Genomic DNA, 26,908 nt, shown 5'->3' on the forward strand with positions numbered 1-26,908 from the left:
GGTTCGCCTTCACTCGTCTTGACGGCCTCGGCAGGGCTTACTCTCGAGTAAACGCATTCCCGCTCAAGCTGTGAAGTGCCGCAGACCGTAGCAGGCCTCCCTTCGGGGGGCGCTGGGGGAAGCGGAAGGGCAAAGCCGGCGAAAGCGTGGCCCGAGCGCACGTGTGCCTGGGAGCCGGCGGGCTGGCGGGCGGGTGTGAGCGGCGGCGGCGGCGGCGCTGCCTGCTTTGTGTGCCGCCCTTGATTGACGGCCGCCGGCCCGCCCCTCGCCTCCATTCCTCCTCCGACGCCGCTGCGGCGTCTTTCCCGGGCGCTCCGCTTCGCCTCGATCCGGATTCTCCGGCATCTCCCGCGGTAACGTCTGCTTCGGGGCGGGGAGGGGGGAGAGGCAAAGCCGGGGCCCTCCGCCCGCCCGCCGCGCTTGCTCAGTTCGCCTGGCCGCCGTCTAACTTTTGGGATCTTGCCTTCTTTTTTTTCTTGCGGCTTCGTCGAGCAGGTTTGCGGATCTCCAGCCAGGGAAGGGGCTCGATGCCCGGAGCCCGTCAGCTGGGGCGCAGCGCTTTTTCCTCGGGCCGCGGAGCAGCATGCGGGCAGGGTGAGTGCGGGAGCCCCCGGGTCCTCCTGGGGAAGAACGCCAGCAAGAGAACCGGGAGTCGAGGGGGGAGGAGAGAACTTACCGTGATCTTTAGAAGATTTAACGTGAAGTTTGGGTCTCTCCGGCTTTTCTGCTTCCCCCTGCAGGGCGACGGTACTGCTGGCCCTTCTGTGTCTAGCCGTGCAGCCGGTGGGAGGGGTAAGTTTCTCAGCTTTCTGCTTTTTACTCAGGAGGAGACTTTATCCTGGGTTATGGTGCTTACTTGGTGAGATTGACAGCCTCCAACCTGGCTTGCGGATTCCTATGGAGTAAAAGGGGTGAGGGGTGGGCAGCTGGAGGCTCCCTGTTTTTATTGGGGTGGGGGGAGTGCGCGCATGCAGTGTGCTTTTACTTTGGGGCTGAATATTGTGCATCGGTGGAGCTGTACAGCTTGAGCACGTGTGGCCCCTAGACAACCAAAACACAGAAATGGTGGATGGCAGAAGCCTGTTTTGCAGTGCAATCCTGCTTGGAGATAAGCCCCACGTGATGTAATGACATTCGTTCTCAAGTCAGAATGTACTTTTGTGGCTTTTATTTTAGGCTAGAGGTATTTAAAGGAGAGCATCTTGGATGGATCATACTTGGTTTTGTGCTTCTAAAGGAAGAGTGAAACAGAGATGGCAAAGTCGTCCTTAGGAGACGACTTTCCTTAGGAGAATGCCCCCCTCCCTCATCCCACTGGGATTTTAGACACCACTGGTTTTAAAACCCATTCTACATTTTATCTTTTTCTTCTGAGTATTTACAGAACTGCAGGCTTATGCAGATAGAGTTCCAGAAGAGCTGGACAGTGTGGATGCTGCCACAACACTGGGCATAGGATTACGCTATCAGGAGCCCTGTGACACCTTGAAAGCCATCAGGTTTCCTATGGCAGATGCTTTTGAAGGCCTGGGAAAGTGGGTTGGGGTACACAAAAGCTAATGCTACAATGCAGTTTTGATATTCTTGAAGCTGCCCTGAGATGCCTTGGCTTTTGAATGCATGAAGGCTTTTGCAACACCGGTTGCTGTCTGCACGCAACGCTCAAAATCCGCATTGGCTTCATACTGTTCGTCTCTGAATTGACTCTTGCTGCCTAAGGAGCAGTAGCGTAATACCTCTTTTTTTTTTTTTTACGACCAAGCAAAACATTGAAAAGGGTTCACATTTTTTAAATAAGCCAAACTTGACATTGAACTACCCCTTCTTGCCTCCGTGGGGGTGTTGCTAGGCATGCTGGAAGAAGCTCCCAGCCGCAGCTTGTAATAGTCTTAAAATGGGATGAACCTGCTGTTTGACGGACTGAAATAGGTTAGGCCACACTAGCGCAAAAGGAGCTCAGATTGCATCAAAAGCTGCTAGGACAGGGAAGCAGCCACCTGGGAAAAACGTGAAAGCCAGCCGTTCTTTGGATCTGTCTTTGGCATGAACACAGCTCCCTTGTAAGTTGCAGAACAACAAGAAAAGAAAAAATGTGCTTTCTGTTAGTAAACCAACAGAAAAAATGTAGGCAGGTAGAAGAAAAAACAGCAGAAATCTCTCAACAGAGGCACAAAGACAGAAGAGGCCCTTTCTCTCACACACACACACACACAGAGACACACAAAACACACTTTCAATCCATTTTGTAAGTGGATTTTAGTATGTGAAATGGCAGAATCCACCTGCAAGCAGTCACTGTAGTGCAGGGGTGGCCAACGGTAGCTCTCCAGATGTATTTGCCTACAACTCCCATCAGCCCCAGACAGCATGGCCAATGGCTGGGGCCGATGGGAGTTGTAGGCAAAAAAACATCTGGAGAGCTACCGTTGGCCACCCCTGCTGTAGTGGATTGAAACTGCATTACTTAGGATGTGTGAAAGCATTAGGCAGCTCAGTCTCTAACATGAGACCCCAGTCTCAGGAGTTCTCTCTTATTTATAGCTTTGCACATTTCTGGAGCTAAGTTCACAGCATTCTGGAGTTAAGTGACTTAAAATAAGTACAGTCTCTTGATGTTTTGTAAAGATGTCCCAGTTCTTGAATTCACATGAAAAATTTGTTGGGCTTTAAGGCTGTCTCATCATGAGGCATAGAGTGGTCAGCTGCAGTACTGCAGTCCAAGCTCTGCTCATGACCTGAGTTTGATCCCGGCGGAAGCTGGGTTCAGGTAGCCTGCTCAAGGCTGACTCAGTCTTCCATCCTTCCGAGGTCAGTAAAATGAGTACCCAGCTTGCTGGGGGTAAAGCGTAGATGACTGGGGAAGGCAATGGCAAACCGCCCCATAAAAAGTCTGCCAAGAAAACGTCATGATGTGATGTCACCCCATGGGTCAATAACGACTCGGTTACTGACTTTACACCATGAGAAGAATTCCAGCGCATAGCAAAATATGACCTAGGAACAGCAGCAGCACCAACTCTAGTTCCACAACTTATTTATTTATTTATTTATATTAGTGGGTTTTTTAGAAGTCACTGATCACCTGAACGGTCTTGTAGCAACTTCCAATAGTTGGTCATCGTCCTTCAGTGGGAAATATGCCATTTTATGTCAAGAGTGTTCTACTCTCTACATAGGACAAATGGCTAGTCCTTACAGGAAAGAATAAACAGACCCAAATCCAATGCTGAAAATTTATTTATTTAAAACGTTTGTTAGCTGCCTTTCAACCTTGCAGAACTCAACTCATTTCGCCTTTTTCACTTGGCAAACAGAAACTGGTTTTTAGAGGATCTCGTTTGCCATGCAAAAGAGGCAGAGCGAGTTGCCGCCTCGGGGCAGCTTGTGCGAAATCCCGACGGAAGCCCTGCGGAGAAGAGGAGAGCGAGGTCAGGCTAGTGAAAAATCGGTGCAAGTCTAAAAAGTCAGATGGGGAGTTTTATAGTTGTTTCCTGTTCTGGGCTGCTGACCTTCTCACAGGTAAGGGGAAGGAGGAACAGAGTAGGTGGGGGAGTGCTGACCAGTTTGAAAACCCCCGTTGCCCTCAGCCAACAGCCTGGTGGAACATCTCCGCCTTACGGGCCCTGTGAAATTGCATGAGATCCTGCAGGACCCTGCTGGTGTTCAACAGAGAGTTCCACCAGTTTGGAGCCAGGGCTGCAAAGACCCTGGCCCTGGTGGGGGATGGCAGGATGTCTTCAGGGCCAGGTACCACCAGCAGGTTGCTATCCCATGAGTGCCACTCTCTCCTGGGGACACACTGGAGGAGATGGTCCCATAAATACGTTGGTCCCTGACGGCTCAAGTGGTCAACATCAAAACCTTGAACTTGACTCAGTACTCCGCCGGAAGCCAGTGCAGCTTGCACAGTGCAGGTTGTGTATACTCCATCCATGACATTCCCATCAGGACTTCCACGGCCACATTCTGGATCAGCTGGAGCCTCTGGGTCAGTCTCAGGGGCAGGCCAGTGTAAAGTGAATTACAGTAGTCTAGCCCGGAGGTGACAGTTGCATGGATTACTGTGGCTGGGTCTGGGCGTGACAGAAGAGGGACCAATTGCTGAGCCTGGCATAGATGGAAAAACACCAACCTGGCAATATGTGTGACTTGGGCCTCTAAAATGCTTGCAAAATACTCAAACTCTCGATGGACTGCACCGGTGTCAATGGCACCCTGTCAAAAGCAGAAAGTCTGTGCCACAGCCCAAGCCCCTGTTCCCAGCCAAAAACCTCCGTCTTAGTAGATTCAGTCTCAACCTGCTCTTTTTTAAAAAAATGCCCCCATGGCCTCCCCCCCCCCCGCAAAAAAAGGGTAGTCCCCTGTGCAAGCACCAGTCGTTTCCGACTCTGGGGTGACGTTGCTTTCACAACGTTTTTACGGCAGACTTTTTACGGGGTGGTTTGCCATTGCCTTCCCCGCTCATTACACTTTCTCCCCAGCAAGCTGGGTACTCATTTGACCGACCTCGGAAGGATGGAAGGCTGAGTCAACCTCGAGCCGGCTACCTGAAAACCCAGCTTCTGCTGGGATTGAACTCAGGTCGTGAGTAGGGCGCTCAGTCTGCAGTACTGCAGCTTTATCACTCTGCACCACGGGGCCTCCAAACCTGTGGTAAAATTCTATGGGGCCGTATTGGGTGGCTATCCAATAACAGGTACAGCTGGGTGTCATCAGCATACTGGTGACACCCAGGCCCAAAACTCTGCACCAGCTGGGCGAGCGGATGCATGTAGATGTTAAATAATACTGGAGAGAGAAGCGCCCCCTGAGGGACTCTTCTGGTTGTTATGGAGAAGCAGTCAATGGCAAACCACCTCCATTTGTCTCTTGCCTTGAAGGCCCTATGGCAGGGGTGGCCACACCAGGACTTTTTTTGTAGGAAAAGCCCAGCTCATTTAAATATTTGGCCACACCCCTGACATCACCATAATTTTGCACAGGGCTTTTTTTTGTAGAAAAAGCCCAGCAGGAACTCAGTTGCATATTAGGCCACACCTCCTAATGCCAAGCCAGCCAGAACTGTGTTCCTGCAAAAAAAAAAAAAAGCCCTGGACCAAACGGTGGCTCTTTCACATGTATTGTGTGGCTCTCAAAGCTCCCATCGCCTCATCAGCTGGCCTGGAGAAAGCTTTTCTCTTTTTAAATCACTTCCGCAAGCCAAGCCAGCTAGCAACTTGGAGAATGAATTTAAAGTTGCTTTCTTTCCACCTCTCTATCGCTCTTCCCGCCATCATCTGTTTCCTTCCTCCTCCTACCTCCCCATCTATTCCCTCCCTCCCTCAAACATCTGATGTTTATTCTTTGTGACTCCTACGTTTAGCAAGTTTGGCTATCCCTGCCCTATGGGATTGTGATGAGTTGGTGGTGGCTTGGTGGCACTTTCCACCCACAGCCCACTTGAGCTGATGCTACAATAATTTCTTTTCTTTTAGTCTTAACTTGCCACCAGACCTCTGCTGCGAATCATGCTAGTGGTTAGTGTGAGTGATGTTCTCGTTACTAGGGAATGTAAAACCCAACAGTGAGGGAAAACTGGAGGACACAGATGTGTTTAGCATGAAGAAAAATAGACTGAGGGGCAGATGTGAACTGCTCTTCAGGAACCCATAGGGTCATGCCATGGAAGAGGGCAAAGACCTGTGCTCTGCTGCTCCAGAGGGAGAGATTAGATCTAATGGGCTTCCAGGACCATTTGAATCAATTTTGATTGGACTTTAAGAGACATGGTAGGGATTGGTGAAAAGGTTTTATGTGATCTCCACCATGGGTTAAACTATAGCTTGGACTTTTAGTATAATTGTTAAGTATTAACTGTTTTGGCCAAATTTGAGACTCCCCAACCATTAGCTTTGCAAAACCAGGAAGTGGTCCGCTTACTTGGGGTGAGTAGATCTCCAAGCAGAGGCTAGATGGCCACCTGTCAGGAGTCCTCTAGCTTTGGTTTTCCTGCAGTGATCAAGGGTAGGGGCGTGCATTCGGCTCTGTGGTGGAATGTGCCTTCTCTGGCTTGCAGGCCCTGTCTCCGCCCTGCCCGTCTGGGGTTTTCGCACATCCGGAGGGGCTTTTCTTTCACTCCTGGGTAGCCTGCCACCACCATGGGACCTTTTGCCAGAATTACCCAGTGGGAGGGTCAGGTCTCGTAGCTTCCTTTCTGAGTTCTGAGATCTTGCTTCTGTGTCTCCTGCTGCCCGACTCCTGGTCACCACACGACCCAGGACCATAGCTATGAGGGGGCATTTTGGGGGGCCTGCCACACCCCACAAAAAGCCCTGCCAGAAAGCATTTTTAAACATATTTATTATTAAGTCACGCCAGCTAGCAGCCAAGGGTGTGGCCCCCTCTCTACCTGCTGGCCAGGCGCCAGAATTGCAGGCAGGTGAGCAAGTGGCTGGCTCTCTACTGGTACTCTTACCTGCTACGAAAGAATGGAAGATGGGGGCACCTTCTATGGGAGCCCGCAGAATTGGACCCCATGGTCCATTTTTGAAACTTGGGTGGTTTTTTGAGGAGAGGTATCAGAAGCTAGACTGTAATTTTGGTTCTCCTACCTCAGATCCCTGGATACTTCCTGATAGATTCACTATAATGGTTCCATAGGCTATAATAGTTTAGTTTATTTCAGGGGTGGCCAAGGGTAGCTCTCCAGGTGTTTTTTTGCCTGCAATTCCCATCCGCCCCAGCCAGCATGGCCAATGGCTGAGGCTGATGGGAGTTGTAGGCAAAAAACATCTGGAGAGCTACCCTTGGCCACCCCTGGTTTATTTGATTCCTATCCCGCCCCCGCCGAAGCTGGCTCGAGGCGGCTCACAATACACAATAAAGTCACAATAAAACAAATTAAACATTAAATTAAAACAATTTAAACAATTTGGTACTAATTTCCATTTAGTTACAGATGGCCTTCAGTGTTCTTAGACATCCATTTAGATCTAAAATCTCGGCGGTTTCAGTTAAAAGCTAACTGAAATAATAGAACAAAAAAATAATAAATAGGATTTCCAGGGGAAAACTCGAATCCAAATACCATACCGGTATAGGAATTCAGTGGAGTTCTTTTGGAATCCCAAATTTTGGGGGGGTTCAATATACCCGAATCTGGAAAATCCTGATTTTTTTAAATATACCTCTAGCCAGGGGGTTGCACACAATGAACTTTAAGGCCTCTTCCAACTCTGTGATATCTCCAGGAATAAGCCTGTTTGAGTGTTAGTTTTATATTCTCTTAGTTGGTATGAATGTCCCACTGCAAAAGCTTCCAGAGTCAAGGTCTACATTGTCCTGCAAGTTCTCGAATATCTTTGCCACTTTTCATGGTATAAATTCTCTCAAAGTTAAATGTATTAAGTCTAAATGCAGACCCAAAAGACAATCTCAGCAACTGGATTTCAAGGGTTTTAAATCTTGTCAATAGCATTAATATTCTTCATGGAACGGGGCCATTTTTCATTGGTCAAGAAAATAATGGAAATCAATAACCGGAAAGAAAAACTGGCAATAATTACCTTTGGCAATTGCCAGTTCATTAGATTAAGTGCAGGTATCGAGGGAAAGGTGGTTGAGCCATAATGGGCATCAGAGTCAGTGCTTAGTATGTGACTTTTGGCCATGTTTGACAAAGGAAGCGGACCGCCATTGGCTTTGGGCAATCTAGGTGGTATTCAGTTGTGGCCAGCTGCCGTAACTGATTGATGAAGACTAGCATTCCAATCCTACATGCAATTTCCCTCAAGGAGCTTTCTTCTTGCTGTTCTGGGAAGCCTTCTATGGGTTGCCTCTGGTTCGTCAGTTCTCTCCATTCTGAGACTCAGCAGATCTAACCATGCAGATCCATGCTTCTGTAACCTCAGGGCTGTATTACTATAATGCATTCTCTGCTGGCCTATAAGAACATAAGAGAAGCCATGTTGGATCAGGCCAGTGGCCCATCCAGTCCAACACTCTGTGTCACACAGTGGCCAAAAAACCCAAGTGCCATCAAGAGGTCCACCAGTGGGGCTAGAAGCCTATGAGATAACCTGGAAATTGTAGGTGGTTCACAGTGTGGCAGCTCAATTATTATCAAGGTATAAACAGGCCATCTGGAACCACTGCATTGGGTGCCAGTTCATTTCTGAGGTCAGCTCAAGGGGCAGGTTACAACCTCTGGATCATTTCATGGCCTAGGACCCTTACATCTAATGGAAGTGTCTCCTTTCTCACGTTCTTAGGGTGCAGGCAGGCAGGAGTCCAAAGCCAGTCCAAAGTCAAAGTCCAGGAAGTCAAGCAGGAGCCAAGTCACCAATACAGAATCACAAGCTGGAATCAGAAGTCAATGTCCAAAAGCCAAAAGGTCAGGGTGCCAAGGAATTCAAGCAGATCAGGAATCAGGCAGGAGCGTGGATGCAAGCCAGAGAATAGACTTGTTGCTTCCACAAGGTTACCAGGTCCTGGGTGGGAGCTATATGGGAGTCTCTGGGTGGCAGTGACTCTGCTAGAACTCAGGGCTGAGAGATCTGAAGCATCGGTGTGCCTCATGTCTTTGCTCTGAAAGTTCTTTCTGGAGCCTGCTTTGAACTCTTGAGGTGGGAGGAGGAGAGCTTGGAGGAGGAGCTTGATCGTCAACAGGTGACACTGGTGCCTGGAGAGTGATTGATGGGCCACCTGCTGTTTGTTCAGCTGGGGAACTGGCTGGAAACTCTTGCAAGTCTGTTAACCCTTCCAGCTCCTCCTCGTCAGGGCTCATGACACTCCTGTATGTCCTTGTGTGCCAATTACAATCTTCAGGCTGCCATTTCTCCCATTTAAGGTAGTCTGATTGGCATCAGTGGGAGCCCGTGCCTTCTCCATCAGCCCTCCTGCTTTGTGGAATGGGCTGATTGAGAAAGGGAAGGGTGTACCATTGTTACAAATCTTCTGGGACAATGCAAGGCCATTTTATTTGCCAGGGCTTTTGATAGGGGATAAACTGCATGCACTTGGGATGGGTGGGTCTGGGATTTGCCCTGATCAGGATGGCCCAGGCTAACCTGATCTTGAAAGCTAAGCAGGGTTGGCCCTGGTTGGTACTTGGATGGAAAACCTATTTGGTAGCCTTCCATCTAAGTACTATCCAAGACCCACCCTCCATAGCTTCCAAGATCTGACAAGATCGGACTAGTCTAGACCAGGAGTGTCAAACTCATTTGTTATGAGGGCCGGATCTGACATAAACCCTTGTTGGGCCGGGCCATGTCAGGCTGGGCTGAGCCATGTCAGGCTGGGCCATGTGTGTACCCATTTAAGATTTGGTAGCAGAGATATAAATTTTATAAAGGACACAGACAAACGCAAATATATATTTAAAAAAACTTAAAAACATGCTTAAAACATTAGCACTCATTGGTCTTAGAGATGCTTTCTTTGTATTTCTCCCATGGGATCCAGGGAACTGGGCAAAGGAAGCTCTGGCTCTTTCCTTTCCTCTCCGGGGGAAGAGGGTAGAGGAGCCTCAGCCAATAGACAGAAGAGAGGCTGTGCAATTGAGAGAGCCTGGCAAAGCAAGCTATTCCTCCCCAAAGGGAGGAGCCTCATCCAATGGAGAAAATAGAGGTTTTGCTCTTTAGCGCCTGTGCAGTTGAGCAAGCCTTGCAAAGCAAGCTGTTATGCAGAAGGAAGCGAGAGAAGGAGAAGGAAGCCGGTGACAATCAAGTTGCTTGAGGGCCTGATAGGAGCCCTCAGAGGGCCAGATTCATCCCCCAAACTGCATGTTTGACACCCTGGGTCTAGACCATCCAGGTCAAACTTGGAAGTCAATCTCAGTGAATTTGGTTGAATACGCTTCCAAGAAAACCATGTTTAGGTTCAGTTTGCGTTTTGCAAGGTGGTGATGTCCCTGTCCTAAGCACAATTTCATGGATGTGGATTCCATTGATTTCGGTTGAACTTGCTTTCATGTAAGTTGTATTGAAGACTGTCAAAATGCACAAATCTTGTAACTGATTGTGGTGTGTGTGCAGGGAGTCTGATTTAGGGCCTGAGCAACAAGGCACCTCCATTTAATTCACACAAATGACTTATAGGATAATGGTGATAAATTGTTCATAAGTAGATTGGTAAGAACAGATTAGAGTGATTTCTAACCATAAAACAATGTCTGCTTTGATTTGGCATTAGCAGTTCTTTTGACAGTGAATGGGAAAGGGTGCTCCCTGCCTTTTTAAAAAGCCCCCCGACTTTTAAAATCCTGGCTATGCCCCTGGTTAGGGGGTTGGACTACCAGCTACCTGGGTTCCTTCTTGCCATGGAAGCTTGCTGGGTGACCTTAGGCCATTCTCTCTGTTTGACTAACCTACCTCGCAAGGTTGTTCAGAAAATAAAATGTATGCCAATCTGGGAAGAATGGTGGGATAAAAATATACTAATGCCCCTTTCAGACAGCCTTTGTAATCCATTTTAGTAGCAGATTGTTAATGGATTTTCTGTGTCAGTTCAGACACAACCATTTCAGCTTGTGTCCTGTTGGCAAAGTAGGACTGAGCCATTTTTTGAGGGAAACTGCTTTCTTCCATTTTCGCCTCTTAATTCCACTTCTGAATCACTGGGGTATGATGCTTAAAATGTCCATAGCATTTCCTACCATGCCATTTCCTCCCCATCACTGTTTTTTTTTTTTTTTTTGCACCATGATCTTCCTTGCCCATTCCCCCCTTGAATGTACTAAGTTGAGTGCTATAGCACTAAGAACATAAGAGAAGCCATGTTGGATCAGGCCAATGGCCCATCCAGTCCAACACTCTGTGTCACAGAAGAACATAAGAGAAGCCATGTTGGATCAGGCCAATGGCCCATCCAGTCCAACACTCTGTGTCACAGAAGAACATAAGAGAAGCCATGTTGGATCAGGCCAATGGCCCATCCAGTCCAGCACTCTGTGTCACAGAAGAACATAAGAGAAGCCATGTTGGATCAGGCCAATGGCCCATCCAGTCCAACACTCTGTGTCACACAATGACCAAAAAACCAGGAGCCATCAGGAGGTTCATCAGTGGGGTCAGGACCAGTGTTCCCTCTAAACTGAGTTAGTGTGAGCTAGCTCACAGCTTTTTAGCCTCCAGCTCACACATTTTTGTCTTAGCTCAGGAAGGATGAGCCCAGAGCACACTAATGTATGCAGCAGCTCACAACTTTAATGTCAGTAGCTCCCAAAGTTGAATTTTTGCTCACAAGACTCTGCAGCTTAGAGGGAACATTGATCAGGACACTAGAAGCCCTTCCACTGTTTCCCCCCCCCCTCCGCCGCACCAAGAATACAGAGCCTCACTGCCCCAGACAGAGAGTTCCCATAATCTGGGAACACTAAACCAATATAGTGCTTCATGTTGGATTTCTGTTTCAGTTCTTTTTGTTTGAATTAATGGTAGTCATTCTAATCACTTCAGCGTACCCTTGTGCTTCCTTGCTGTATGCTTTCTGGCTACGGGCCCACAGGTGGGTTTTGCAGAGTGGAGATGACTCAATTCATCCATTGAATGGTTAAATGAAACCCTGATTAAATGAAACCATGATTGCCACGGAGACGTGTGCCAAGAACAAACAATATGCTACAACGACAAGAAAATGGGGAAGACTTGTTTCCTGGTTTTGTTTGTGCGTTCTGCGCACAAAAGTGTATTTGTTTAACTTAAAAAATCGTTATCCTGTGCTCCCCACTTTTGCTCCCAAGGTGACTCCCGGCAATCACACATAAAAACAGTTTCAGTGCAGAAACAATGACCACGGAACCAGTCGGGAGGGCAGAATAAAGCTAGCCATTTGGAGCACCTCCTGCTCTTTTCAGGGCTGTTCTGCAAGGACTCAGGAAATAGGAGGGCTGGGACGAAATCAACAAAAAGCCTGGGAAAACGGGAAATATTTTTGCCTACTGCCCAAAGCTTGATGAATTTGATGCCAGGCAGATTGCTGTGGGCAGGGAGTTCTGCATTTAAGGTGCTCCGGCTGTAAAAGGCCTCTCTCAAGCGCCCACGCACTTCCCCTCCACAGGCGAGGGCATGCAAGGGTGGAAACAACAGGGCTCATGAAATCATTCTTTGCTTGCATGGATTTGGTGTAGGAAAGCTGCATATGAAAGGTGGTTATTGGCTGTTTTTCCTATACTTATGCACCGATGTTCCCTCTAAGCCAGAGGTGGCCAAACTTGCTTAACGTAAGAGCCACACAGAATAAATGTCAGATGTCTGAGAGCCGCAAGACATGAATGACAGATGTGTGAGAGAAGGAAAGCAGGCAAATAGATGGAGAGGGAAGGAGAGATGGAAAGAAAGCAACTTTAACTTTAAATTCATTCTCCAAGCTGCCAGCTGGATTGGCTTGGAGAAGTGATTTAAAGAGAGAAATGCCTCCTCCAAGCTGGCTGACGGTGATGGAGGCTTCAAGAGCCACACAATATGTTGAAGGCAATGTTCCCTCTAAGCTGCAGAGTCTTTGAGCAAAAATTCTATTTTGTGAGCTACTGGCAAAAAAATGAGCTACTGGCATTAAAGTGGTGAGCTCCTGCATAAATTAGTGTGCTCTGGGGTGGGGCCATCCTTCCTGAGCTAAGACAAAATCTGTGAGCTAGAGGCTAAAAATCTGTGAGCTAGCTCACGCTCACTCAGCTTAGAGGGAACATTGGTTGAGGAAGTCTCATGTGGGTCCCGAGCCACAGTTTGGCCACCCCTGCTCTAAGCTGTGGAGTCTTGTGAGCAAAAATTCTATTTTGTGAGCTACTGACATTAAGAAGATGAAGAAAAAGATATTGGATTTATATCCCGGCCTCCACTCCGAAGAGTCTCAGAGCGGCTCACAATCTCCTTTACCTTCCTCCCCCACAACAGACACCCTGTGAGGTAGATGAAGATATTGGATTTATATCCCGGCCTCCACTCCGAAGAGTCTCAGAGCGGCTCACAATCTCCTTTACCTTCCTCCCCCACAACAGACACCCTGTGAGGTAGATGAAGATATTGGATTTATATCCCGCCCTCCACTCCGAAGAGTCTCAGAGTGGCTCACAATCTCCTTTACCTTCCTCCCCCACAACAGACACCCTGTGAGGTAGATGAAGATATTGGATTTATATCCCGCCCTCCACTCCGAAGAGTCTCAGAGTGGCTCACAATCTCCTTTACCTTCCTCCCCCACAACAGACACCCTGTGAGGTGTGTGGGGCTGGAAAGGGCTCTCACAGCAGCTGCCCTTTCAAGGATAACCTCTGCCAGAGCTATGGCTGACCCAAGGCCATGCTAGCAGGTGCAAGTGGAGGAGTGGGGAATCAAACCCAGTTCTCCCAGATAGAGTCCGCACACTTAACCACTACACCAAACTGGCTCATTAAAGTTGTGAGCAAGTGATTTGGCTACTACATAAATCAGTTTGCTCTGGGGCCATCCTTCCTGAGCTAAGATAAAAACGTGTGAGCCAGAGACTAAAAAACTGTGAGCTAGCTCACACTAACTCAGTTTAGAGGAACACTGGCAATCACCCCACCTGTGTAAAGGGAATGAACACACACACGTAGACCAGACACAACATGTGCATTAAGCTTTCCTGCCAGAAGTGTAGCATCAGTAGTATGCTTCTGTGTCTTTATGTTTCGTGTGTGCCCCCGTCGACTATGACTGGCCACCTCACCTACTACATTGTGTTTCTGGTTTTGCACTTCTGGGGACAGACTGGTCTTACCTGGCAAGCAGATTTGGCAAAGGCTGGTGAATGTACCGGGTGAAACAGGAAACACCAAGTCATGCCTTATTGTAATCCGCCTCAAGTCATGGTGAGAAAGGCGGACTATAACTAATGTTAAATATATGGGCTGTGATATTTGCGTGGCTGTGGTTGCTTTTATGTTTCTGCAGTTGACATCCACACGCAGTCTCTTGATGATGCTACCAGCAAGTTAAAAGGTGTGGATGCTGGGGTCTCTTCAAAGGGGCTGTGCATCCCATTTGTGCGTGTCTGGGCAGAAACTGGGATGATATGTCTATTTACTTTATTAGTCGTACATTTTTTTTGCGGAGACTCAAGACAAATGACAGAATTAGAAATGCAGCAGAAAGCTGTCTAAAACGTCATGAGCTTAAGGAAGTTACCCTGCTACCACTTCCTCATAGTGTTGCCAACCTCCAGGTGGGGACTGGCGATCTCCCAGAATTACAGCTGATGACAGAGGTCAGTTCATCTGGAGGAAACAGCTGCTTTGGAGGATGGACTCAGTGGCATTTGGCCTTTAGCAAACCCCTCCTTCCCTAAATTCCACCCCCAATCTCCAGGAATATCCCAACCCGTAGTTGGCAGCCCCAGTCCCCCTCCCCAACAAACTGCACCCAACAAACTGCACTAAGCATTCAGCTCCCTTTTGTGTGTGCATGCACACCCCATTCCTGGAGAAGGGGCAAAACAGATCTGCTACACTTACGGGTTGCCATTCTCCCTGGAGGTCCGGTTGGTTTCCAGGAATTACAGCTCATCTCCAGACTAGAGAGATCCATTCTTCTGGAGAAAATAACTGCTTTGGAGGGTGTGGTCTGTGGCATTATATTGTGCTGAGGTCCCTCCCCTCCTCAAGCCCCACCCTTCCCAGGCTCCACCCCTATGTCATGAATTTCCCAACCAGGAGTTGGGAGCACCGTGTGTAGGACATTTATTGTAAATCAAACAGCAATGTTTATGTCAACTTTGGATGGATGGATGGATTGTTATGAGTCTATCAGCTGTGTTTTTATTTTCAATGGTTTTAGAACTTTTCAGTTAATCTTTCGGGCCATGCTAATGCTGTCTTCTTGTTTGCTCCCAGATCTGATTTGGGCATCCACAAAGGAAGGATTTATGTGCGTTGGGGATTAGCCGTTTCCTAGTTAAGGCCAATGCAAATAATATATCTTGGATCTTTCTGAATTGCAGCTTCCTGCCACAAAAGTTTGTGTTTGATTTTCTACCTTTGTTCTGGTGATTTTCCTTGACCCGCAGTCTTGATCTACAGAAATGGGGAAGGGGGAGCAAGGAGGTTTTACCTTTTATATTTATTTACGAAAAACCTTTATAAGCCCACCTTTGTCCTAGCTGACCAGGATCTATGATGAGATAACTGTAAAGCTAAATGCAGATTTCTTAAGGGAAAACACTTGTCGGCTACTGAGATGTTAATTGGTTGTCTTTCAAAGGAATAACCAGGAAATAGCTTTCTTCCTGTACTGTCCCCCCACCCCCCAAAAAAACAAACTGCAGGGAGAGGGGGAAGAGACAATTTCCTGATGTACATGTATATTCTTTACAAATGTTATAAGTACCACAATCCAATTTTCTTGCCTTTCAAAGGTCAGCAGCTAGCTTGGGAGGTAGGAGTCCTGTGTCCCAAGGCAAATCTCTTTTCCCCCACTTCCTGTACTTGGGGGAAGGGGGTGGATACAGACGCCCTACCTGTCTTCTGCCCCCACAGAGGTAATTGCAACTTTGGCTTATATCAGATAAATGGAATGGAAAACTTTGAAGAATCTATATAGGGTTACTGATTGGTAAAAGCCCTAAGGCAGGGGTGTAAAAGATGCAATCCGGGGGGCCCTCGGAGAACTATCAGGCCCCAAGCAACTGGCCATCATCTGCTTCCTTCTCCCTCTTTCTTGCTTCCTTCTGCATCACAGCTTGCTTTGCCTGGCTTGCTCAATCACACAGGAGCTGCAGAGCAAAGTCTCAATTTTCTCCATCGGCTGAGGCTCCTCCCTTGGGGAGGAAGCGGGGAGGGAGAGCTTGCTTTGCTAGGCTCTCTCAATTGCACAGCAGAGCTACTGAGCCAAGCCTCTCTTCCTTCTGCTGGCTGAGGCTCATCTTCCTCCTGCCTCCCTGGGGAAGGAAGGAAAGAGCCTGAGCTTCCTTTGCCCAGTTCCCTGGATCCTATGGGAGAAATACAAAGCCTTTAAGACCAACGAATGCTAATGTTTTAAGCATATTTTATTTTTAAAAATCTTTAATTGTGTTTGTCTATGTCCTTTTTAAAGTTTACATCTCTGCTACCTAATCTTAAGTAGGTACATACACGGCCCAGCCCAACATGGCTCAGCCCGACAAAGTCTCATTTATGTCAGATCTGGCCCTCATAACAAATGAATTCAACACCCCTGTGGCCTGAGGCTAGCCCAGTCCTGTTGGATCTTGGAAGCTAAACGGGATTGTCCCTGATCAGTGATTGGAAGGAAGGTCACCAAGGAAGAAGGGGGTCGCTATGCAGAGGCAGGCAATGGCAAATCCCTTTTGATCGCCTCTTGTCTCCAAAACCCCATTGGGGTTGCCATAAGTCAGCTGTGACTGTACGGCGCTTTTCTCACACAGGCAGGTGGCAAAAACAAGAATAAACGCATAACGATGAGAACAGAAGGAGGATGATCGAAATTGATCAGTGCTTCAAACACCATCATAACCCCGTTTTCCATACTTCTGCCTTAAAAAAAGGAATGAAATCACAGCGTGTGAACTATTTTAATTATTATATTTATTTCGTGAGAGTTCCATCCCACTCCCTCTCAAGCAGGTTCAGGGCAGGTCACAACCAAGTGATAAAACAATCAAACAATTCCAATAAAAATCTGAACCAGTTAATTTAGAACTGAGGGCAGTCCAGTAAAATCCCCTCACGCTGGGTTTATACTGCCTGCAAGCTTGAAGTCTGGCGTATTGACGGATGGGGCCAGGCCACACCCATGGCACAGATGATAACGCTGATGGCATCATAATCAGCCATGTGTGTGGGGAGGCCGATGGAATTTGTCACCTGCATGTGAACCAAAGGAACAGCTCCGTTTTACAGGCCCTGTGGAATTTAGGTAAGTCCCACAGGGCCCTGATCTCACTAGGAATATGTTTCACCAAGCCTGAGCCAGAGCCGAAAAAGATCTGGCCCTGGTTGAGGCTAAGCAGATGTCTTTTGGGCCATGGATTACCAGAAGATGTTGCTGAGAGGAGCATAGAACTCTTTGGGGGACATATTAGATGAGGGTTAATTCACTTTTCTTCCTTAAAAATACATATACCTAGTAGAATCACTTTTTTAAACGAAAAAAAAAAAATCTGTGAGAGAGTAGCCTTGTGACATACGGAGAACTAGTCAGTCCTATACAGATTGGAGCTTAGTCCTGCTAACAAGGCTCTCTCAGTCGCACAGCAGAGCTACTGAGCCAGGCCTCCCTTCTGTTGGCTGAGGCGCCTCCCTCTCCTTGTCTTCTGGGGAAGGGGGGAAAAGCCACAGCTTACTTTGCCCAGTTCCCTCAATCCCATGGGAGAGCTACGAAGAAAGCACCTTTTTTAAAGAAACAAAGCACCCCTGTGTCCTTTATATAGTTTGTATCTCCACTACCTGGCATTATATTTTATAACACACATGGTCTGGCCCACCAATGTCTCATTTATATCACATCTGACCCTCATAACAAATGACTTATGTATACTCAGGAATTCTGTTTTTCACCATAATCTGGGATAGGTAGGTTCTAGAGCATACAAGGCAGCACAGTTGTTCCATTATCTTGCAGTGCCAAGAGAAGAGAAGTTGTTGAGTCTGACTCAGTATAGCCCAGTGAAGGTGTTCATAGAAACCAGCAGACTTTGGCACCCCTAACTCTGCATAAGACTGGATTGTTAATTGTATTGTCAGATGGAATCTGGAAGTAGTAGAGTCTTCATGTCCTTGCAGAGATAGTGGGGGGCCTTTTAGCTGAGGGAGCGTTTGAAGGATAGCGTGATTTGGTTTTGCCATACTAAATGAATTGACTCGAAATGGGGTGCAAAATGTTTCTTGTTAAAGGGTGGAGGCTGTGGCTTGTGAAGCAAGGAATTGATCATGGTGAAAAACACCACGAGCTACACACCAGCATTTCTTCTACCATCTGCATTGATTCTCTTCATAGATAACTGTCCAGGGCTTTTTTTGAGCAGGAATTCGCAGAAATGCGGTTCCGGCTGGTTTGGCATCAGGGATTGTGGCCCGATATGCAAAAAAAAAAAAAAAGCCCTTTGTGAAACAATGGTGACATCAGGGGGTCTGGCCTAATATGCAAATGAGTTCCTGCTGGGCGTTTTTTTACAAAAAAGGGTCTAAATACATATACCTAGTGGAATCACTTTTTAAAATGACATACAGAGAACTCGTCAGTCCTATACAGATTGGAGCTTAGTCCTGCTAGCGAGGCGCTCTCAGTCGCACAGCAGAGCTACTGAGCCAGGCCTCCCTTCTGGTTTTGTGCTTTTCATTTTCCCCGCAATTCAACTGTTTTTGAAAACTGGTTATCAGTGCGGGGGGTGGGGCGAAAGTTAGCCTTCGCTAGGGTGCCAGATAGTCAGCTTATTTATTATTATGGTACATAACCAATACAAACAATTTAAATTGTTTTTATTGGTTATATACCGTAATAATAAATAATCTGAATCTGCCAGATAGTCTAGGGCCAGGCCAGCCTATTAAAACAGTGCATTGCTTTTAGTCCTGGCAGTGGTCTTCAGCTCCCTTACACTGAAGTAGCCTCAGTGATTTAAGTGGAACTCCTCTAGAGCAAAAGGCTTGACTTCCACACTCATTTTATGGTGCCAGTGCCTGAAATGGAAATGGAAATTCGGCATCTTTCAGTGACAGTTATCAGCTGCAAAGGAGATATCTTGCTAGACATGTTTGCTTTGGGTAGCTTTCCATTCAACCTGCCAAGAAAAGTATGGCCGAAAGCATGACCTTTGTCCAGATCATGTCTCAAACTTTCCTAGCCACGAGAAAGGATTTTTTTTTTTGGCCTTCCCCCCCCCACCCCCCCAGTAAAGGCTTGAAGTTTGGGAAATTAACTAAATTTAGGACCTCCCCGCACCCCGGGAGAGTTGTTTAAACTTGAATTAAAGATTAGCTGCAGGCATTTGCTTGCTTGCTGGTAGATAAGGCACACAGAGATGTAAAGATGCTGGAAGTGATTGTGAGATGGGGCCCAGAGCCCTCGTCCCGTACATGTGATCACTGTGGAATCTCCTTGCAAAAAGGATGTTCCAATTGGTTCAGAGAAGCAGATTTGCTCCCCCCCCCTTACCGTTTTAATTCACTACCAGTGTCAGGCATTAGTGCGGGGGGGGGGGGGCAAACTTGCTTAATGCAAGAGCCGGTTAGAATAAACTTCAGATGTTTGAGAGCCGCAAATAGATGGATAAAGGTAGAAAGAAAGCAACTTTAACTTTAAATGCTTTCTCCAAGCTGCTAACTGATTTGAAGAGAGAACTGATTTAAAGATTTAAAGAGAGAAATGCCTTCTCCAAGCCAGCTAATAGGGTGGGGTGGGGGCTTCAAGAGCCACACAGTATGTGTGAAAGAGCCACATGTGGCTTCTGAACTGCAGTTTGGGCGCCCCGGCATTAGTGCGAGTAGTTAATTTCTATATTGACTGTCAGTGCATGGCTTTCTCTTTGGCTGCTTTAAAGGTATAGCAGTTGTAGTTGTTTTGAATATGAGTTGGAGGGGCACAAGTGCTCTTGCAGTTGTTTGGGATATGAGCTGGAGGGGTGTATGTGTTTAGAACTAGCAATGTACATTGTGCAGGAGAAAACAGAACACTGCCTGCACGGGCTTCATTCATGAATGAGCCTCAGGACTCCATGGAGTGGGCGCTCCCTTTCTTTCTCCCTGTGTGCAGAGACTGAAGGTGTCGCTTAAAAACTGTTCCGAGTTTGGTGCTGCAAAGTACAGTCGTTTGTTTTTGCCTGCAAAACAGGATTCTAAACTATTAGGGCTTGCATTTTGCAGATGTTCTGTGCAGTATAGTGAGGGGCTAAATGGATTTTATAGGTCAAGCTAGAGGTGTTTCTTCACGCGTTCCTTGTTCGACATGACGATTGCAACCAGACACTTGCAGGAGCTGAGAGCAGAAACCCGCGCAACCCCCTTCTTTACCTACTGGGGTCTTTAGGCACTTTCCTCCCATCCCTGGCTCATTTTCAGTATCAGATCAGGGATGGGAGAAAAGAGCCCGAGATGGAGGAGAATTTGGCTCCCCTTGCCTTTGTGACCTCTTGAAAGTTAAATCAGCTTCCCTGCTTTATATTGGAAAAGGGCAGGCATGTAAACAACATTATGTTTGGGCCTAATCTTGAAGTGGGAATTAGCAAAGTTACTTGCTCAGTTGGGGATGCTGGCAACCATCGTTTGTAGATGTAACCTCACAGTACTCCTCGACTGAGCAATATAGAAATCCAAACTATAAACAAATGTTCAGTCTGGAAAAGAGGAGATTGAGGGGGGACATGATTGCTCTCTTTAAATATTTGAAAGGCTGTCATTTAGAGGAGGGCAAGGAGCTGTTCCACTTGGCAGCCAAGGGTAGGACCCGAAGCAGTGGGCTCAAATTACAAGCAGAAAGGTACTGGCTGGATATTGGCGGCGGGGGGGGGGGGATTTACAGTCAGAGTAGTTCAGAGGTGGAACCAGCTGCCTAGGAAGGTGGTGAGCTCCCCTCCATTGGCAGTCTTCAAAACGTGGCTGGGTGGTTATTTGTTGGAGATGCTTTAGGCTGATCCTGCATGGAGCAGGGGGTTGGACTAGATCAGGGGTATCAAACTTGCAGTTCGGGGGCCGAACTGCATTTTTGACACTGGAGGGCTCCTATCAGGCCCCTGAGCAACTGGCTGCCATCTGCTTCCTTCTCCCTCTCTCTTGCTTCCTTCTGCATAACAGCTTGCTTTGCAAGGCTTGCTCAATTGTGCAGGAGCTACAGAGCAAAACCTCTATTTTCTCCATTGGCTGAGGAAGGAAGGGGGGGGGGAGTCAGAAATTTTTCCAGGCTCCCTCACTTGCACAGAAGGGCTACTGAGCCAAGTCCCCTGGAAAGGAAGGAAGGAAAAAGCCAGAGCTTCCTTTGCCCAGTTCACTGAATCCAATGGGAGAAATACAAAGAAAGCACCTTTAAAACCAGTGAGTGCTATGTCCTTTATAAAGTCTATATCTTTATAAAGTCTATATCTCTGCTGCCTAATCTTAAATAGGTATGCACATGGCCCAGTCCAACCCAACATGGTCTCATTTATGGCAGATCTGGCCCTCATAACAAAAGGGTTTGACACTCTATGATTCTAAATAAATAAATTTGCCTGGTTCTACCTGTCTGGAATCCTCACGTGTGATTTCATTGTATTGGAAAGATTCCGCTCTTGGTTCTAAACCAACCTATGCCATTTCCTCACTGCTTCCACCATGTCTCTCCACAGCTGACCAGAATGCAGTTGAGAAAAACCTACATGTTGCTCTGTACAGGGTGGAGGGGATGGATTCCAAGTTGTGTGATTTAATTTTTCTTGGAAATTCTCCCATTCCAGCAAACTGCTGATTGATATTCTGCTGCTGATAAGACTTATTGTAGTTCTTTTGGTGTTAACTGTTGGTTTGTCAAAGTGTAATGCTGTTGATATGCCTGCATGTAACTCTCATTTTGCTTATATATATATATATATATATATATATATATATATATATATATTAAAATGGGTTGTGTCCCACCAGCTTTGAGATTGGTGTGACCTCATTCCTTTCCTCCCTGTTGCCTGCATCCCGTGTGGTCTCCGTAGGTCCCACAGTCCCCAGCATAGCCCTTTTGGTGATTGAAGAGTCCCCAACAGGGCTTTTTTTGTAGCAGGAACTCCTTTGCATATTAGGCCACACACCCCTGATGTAGCTAATCCTCCAAGAGCTTGCAGGGCTCTTATTGCAGGGCCTACTGTAAGCTCTTGGAGGACTGGCTACATCAGAGGTGTGTGGCCTAATATGCAAAGGAGTTCCTGCTATTAAAAAAGCCCTGGTCCCCAATCCTTTTCAGCCCTGTAAACACTCTGTTTTTATGTTGGTGATGCTTTTCAAAGGCTCTTACAGTCATTTAACTGATGATTAGCATAGACTGGTTTTATATCTTTTAATGGTTTTTGTTCTTGTTATAGGAAATTAGAGGCTATGAGTGGGTTTGCGTAGTTTGTTTTCTTATATCACCCACCACAAGGATCTCCTTTTGGGGGTCTGTAAGCAGGTCTCATTTTGGGCAGGAGCTCACAGGAGTGGAGCTCCGGAACCCCCTAAATTTCATTGTCCTCTTTCTTTTCCCAAATAATTGGTTCTGGGCTTCATTGTTCAAACCTTCCCTGTGAGAATTTTGCTGAACTCTTAAGAATTGACAAACTTTCTAGTATTTTCCCCCCACAAAAAATGGGAAAATAACCCAAACATAAAGCAGACAGATGGAAATCTCCCTCATGCTTTTGTGGCCATATAGGAGAAAGTCATTTAAAAAGTCTGATGGGAGTAAGGTTTTATTATGATCATTATAATTTAAGAAGCATTTTGAGGTAGATGCTGAGCTGATATTATTTAGAACACCTTCTGATATTAAATAGAACACCTTCATAGGAGACCAAGTCCTATGAGGACAGGTTGAAGGAGCTGGGCTTGTTTAGCCTGGAGAGGAGGCGGCTGAGAGGTGATACGATCACCATCTTCAAGTACTTGAAGGGCTGTCATATAGAGGATGGTGTGGAATTGTTTTCTGTGGCCCCGGAAGACAGGATCAGAACCAATGGGTTGAAATTAAATCAAAAGAGTTTCCGGCTCAACATTAGGAAGAACTTCCTGACCGTTAGAGCAATTCCTCAGTGGGACAGGCTTTCTTGGGAGGTGATGGGCTCTCCTTCCTTGGAGGTTTTTAAACAGAGACTAGATAGCCATCTGATTGCAATGAAGATCCTGTGAATTTAGTGGGAGGTGTTTGTGAGTTTCCTGCATTGTGCGGGGGGTTGGACTGGATGACCCTCGAGGTCCCTTCTAACTCTGTGATTCTATGTCAGGGGTGTGTGTGGCATATGCAAATGAGTTGTGCTAATGAGCTCTGGCATCTCTTTTTCTACTAAATGACCCCTGGCATTAAGAATAGGAAATAGAGGGGAGAGGAGTCTCCCCATATTTGGAGCTTCTGTCTTCACACAAATCTTTAGCATGACTCAGAAAAAGTATTGAAAGTTTCTTCCAGTCCAGGGCTTTTTTAAGGGGCCATATATCCTTAGCCCCCCCTGACCTGGATGGCCCAGACTCGCCCAGTGTTATCAGATCTCAGAAGCTAAACATGGCTGGCCTGGGTTAGTATTTGAATGTTTGGATGGGAGACCACCAAAGAACATATGAACATATGAAGCTGCCTTATACTGAATCAGACCCTTGGTCCATCAAAGTCAGTATTGTCTTCTCAGACTGGCAGCGGCTCTCCAGGGTCTCGAGCTGAGGTTTTTCATATTTGCCCGGAACCTTTTTTTGGAGATGCTGGGGATTGAACCTGGGGCCTTCTGCTTCCCAAGCAGATGCTCTACCACTGAGCCACCGTCCCTCCCCTAGTCCAGGGTTGCTGTGCAGAGCCAAGCAACAGCAAACCACCTTTGTTAGTCTCTTGCCTTGAAAACCTCTTGAGGGGTCGCCATGAATTCGCTGTGACTTGATGGCCTAAATAAATAAACAAATAAAAATCCTGATCTGAAACCAGCAGTGCCCTGTGGAGGCCCCTAGGCAGTCAAAATCTTGGGGGCCCCTTTTCAAATTATCTCAGAGTCTGAGCACCCACCGCACACGTACACGCCCATGACCCCCACCGCAGCCTGCAGGTTGCTTATTAAAAGCCCCTTTTATTAAGCTGCGGGGGAGAGGCAGAGAGAAGCAAATTTGGCAACAATGCCGGCAGCAGCTGCACCAGGCGAGTCTGGCAAAGAGCAGTTCAGTCTGCAATTTGTACTCCTTAGAAGGTATCCTCCGTAGTTCAGTATGAAATCTGTGGCCTAAGTCCAGTCTTAAAAGAATCCCTGAGGTTAAATGGGACAGAAAGTATGGGATTCGTCTACTTACTGCCAGGATAAAGAATTGCCTGGAGACAGCTGATAGATGTTGGCTGAAGACCTACGGCTGTACGGCAGGAGGGGGCTTGCAGATGCTCCTTGATGTATTGCTGCAGATTGTATCTTGGACATCTTCCTCCATGAGAATCAAGCCTGGCCTTCTCATTGTTTCCCTTGGTTTATTACCCCAGCAAACTAAACCAAGGAATCTTTTATCTTTTGAAAGGCAATCCTAGCTCCAGGAAGGCTCACTTCAAACAAATCGGCGTCTACCTGCTGGCGACTTGAAATCCTACCCAGACAGCGGCTGTTTTGTGAGTTGCTGCTCTCGCAGGCCAGCCAGTTGCATTGTGCAGACCGCAGCCTTATTTGGGGTTTGCTTGGCAAGCTGTAACCCCTCCTGGTGGAAGGCTGCACGCAAATAGGTCACTTCATGGAGTCACCATCAGCCAATCTGATTTCAGGGGTGTTGTAATATAGATGGGGTTCATATCTATACACAAAGGACTAAGAGCAATGCAGGTGTTCCAGAATTCCTCTCCACAAAGCTGAAGAGCTGACTTGACTGACAGAGAAGAGATACGGTGAACATGGTATAAACACGTTTTGAGGACTTGAAGTGATTTGTTAAGTTCTGATATACCTTAACCTTCAATGCTGTTGTTCAAGTCGCTCATCTTGAATGGGTGAATTCATATTTCAAAGTTTTAGTCCTCGATTCTTCAAAGAATGGACTAAAATATCTGGGTTAGGGGACAGAATCCAGTGGGCAGACTGTTTTGTTGCTTGGCTGAATAAGAATTCTGACTGCTCTCATGTTCATCTGCTCAAGATGAGGCAACACCCTTTTACTCCAAGCCCCACTGCCATTCCTCAGAGAACTTAGCCGTTCTAGATTGGGGTGTCAAACATGTGGCCTGGGGGCTGAATCAGGCCCCTGAGCAACTGGCTCTCATCTACTTTCTTTTCCTCTCTCTCTTGCTTCCTTCTGCATCACAGCTTGCATTGCCAAGCTTGCTGAATCACACAGGAGCTACAGAGCAAAACCTCTAACTTCTCCATAGGCTGAGGCGCCTCCTCCCTTGGGGAGGAGGGAGAACTTGCTTTGCCAGGCTCTTTCAGTTGCGCAGCAGAGCTACTGAGCCAAGCCTCTCTTCCTTCTATTGGCTGAGGCTCCTCCCCTCCTGATCCCCTAGGGAAGGAAAGTAAGAGCCAGAGCTTCCTTTTCCCAGTTCCCTGAATCCCATGGGAGAGATACAAAGAAAGCACCTTTAAGACTAACGAGTGCTAATGTTTTAAGCATGTTTTATTTTAAGTTTTTGTAAAAAAAAAAATTGTGTTTGTGTCCTTTATAACGTTCATATTTCTGCTACCTGGTGTTACATTTTATGATCACATGGCCCAACCCAACAAGGTCTGATTTATGTCAAATCCGGCCCTCATAACAAATTAGTTTGGCACCCCTGGTCCTAGATGGTATGCTACCGACGTCCAAAACTGCATAGATGCCAAGGGTAGCATTTTCAGATATCTCTTCCATTTTACAGGTTAAACATCAAATGAATTTAGATGGTTGTTCCTCATTGTAGAACACCACAGTGCCGTGGAATACATGGGATGTACAATTCAATATAATGGCTGTTCTATCGCAATAGCATGGGGAATGGATAGAATATTTCAATCAGTAGAATATTTCCAAGGCAGAACTTGCAATAAGTAGAAACAGTAAAAACCCAACAGCACAAAGCCATCTTCACCTGATGTCAAAAACCGAACAGGTGTCTGTGGGAAGGGGGTTCTGTGTTTGGGGAACCATCACTGAGAAGATTATCTCACTAGTGGTAACCCATCTTATTTTAGGACGGGGCAGCCAAACTTGCTTAACATAAGAGCCACACAGAATAAATCTCAGATGTTTGGGAGCCACAAGACATGAACATCAGATGTTTGAGAGCAGGCAGGCAAATAGATGGGGAAGTGGCAGGGGGAGAGAGGTGGAAAGAAAGCAATGTTAACTTTCAATGCATTCTCCAAGCCGCTGACTGGCTTGGCAAAGTGATTTAAAGAGAGAAATGCCTTTTCCATTCTGGCCAATGGAGGCTTCAAGAGCCACACAATACGCGTGAAAGAGCCACATGTGGCTCCCAAATCACAGTTTGGCCACCCCTGCTTTAGGAGAATGGCATACAGAAAAAAAGAGCTTGTCTTGAAGATCTCAGCTGACGGGCAGGAATAGGGAGAAGGCTGTCCTCTATATTTGGGTCCAAGACCCACATGCGGAATTTCTAGAAATGTTGATGCCATAGGGTTGGGCTTTTGGGGGATGGAAAAACCCATACATTGCGAGGTGAAGGACTGAAATATGTACAATACTTACTTTACTTTTATGTGAGCATTTCTGGTACTGGATCTATTTTTGTATGCATCTTGGACTATAATAAATAACTTATTTGTACTCACTTTCCTATCAACCCTAAACTTTTTTTTACTGCTGTAACAACACAGAATGCGTCATTTATAGCTTAGCACATAAAATTATACTGTCTGGCATTTTTATGAAATTTACAAGCCTCTGGTTTTTACAAGTAAAATTGTGAACAGAGTCAGGAGGACAGAGAAGGAGCTGCAGACTTCTGTACCCTGTGCGTGCGCATGAAAGCTTCTACCCAGAATTTAACTTTATTGGTCTTATAGGTGTCCCTGGGCTCCAACTTTGCTCTGTTGCTTCAAACCAACATGGCTCCCCACCTGAATCCATGCTACCTTAGCTTTTGCCATTTGAGAGTTAGGAAGAAAATAAAAGTAGAAAGTTCTATAATGCAGCCTAGCAGCTATTTGAATATAGAGAGAAACCTTTATACGCCTGCACGGCTCTAATTTGGAATGAGTCCAGGCAGGAAGGGGAGAGGGGATTAGCCCCCCCCCCCAGCTGTTTCACAAAGTGAAATCAGGCTCCCCATGCTTTTATTAGTGTTTGTAAGAGAAGCTTTTCCTTTAAAATGCT

General features: G+C 46.7%; 1 protein-coding gene across 1 annotated transcript in view; it reads left to right on the top strand.

Annotated features, from left to right (window-relative positions):
- Positions 1-512: 512 nt before the first annotated feature.
- Positions 513-26,908, top strand: part of COL4A6 (collagen type IV alpha 6 chain) — a 340,442-nt gene continuing 314,046 nt past the window's right edge. Inside the window, exons 1-2 of the mRNA XM_060250115.1 lie at positions 513-594; positions 741-792. Coding sequence (XP_060106098.1) covers positions 584-594; positions 741-792 — 63 coding nt within the window. The 5' untranslated portion in view covers positions 513-583. The remainder of the gene's footprint in view (positions 595-740; positions 793-26,908) is intronic.

Source organism: Heteronotia binoei, chromosome 11 (assembly GCF_032191835.1).
Source record: "Heteronotia binoei isolate CCM8104 ecotype False Entrance Well chromosome 11, APGP_CSIRO_Hbin_v1, whole genome shotgun sequence".
Lineage (NCBI taxonomy): Eukaryota > Metazoa > Chordata > Lepidosauria > Squamata > Gekkonidae > Heteronotia > Heteronotia binoei.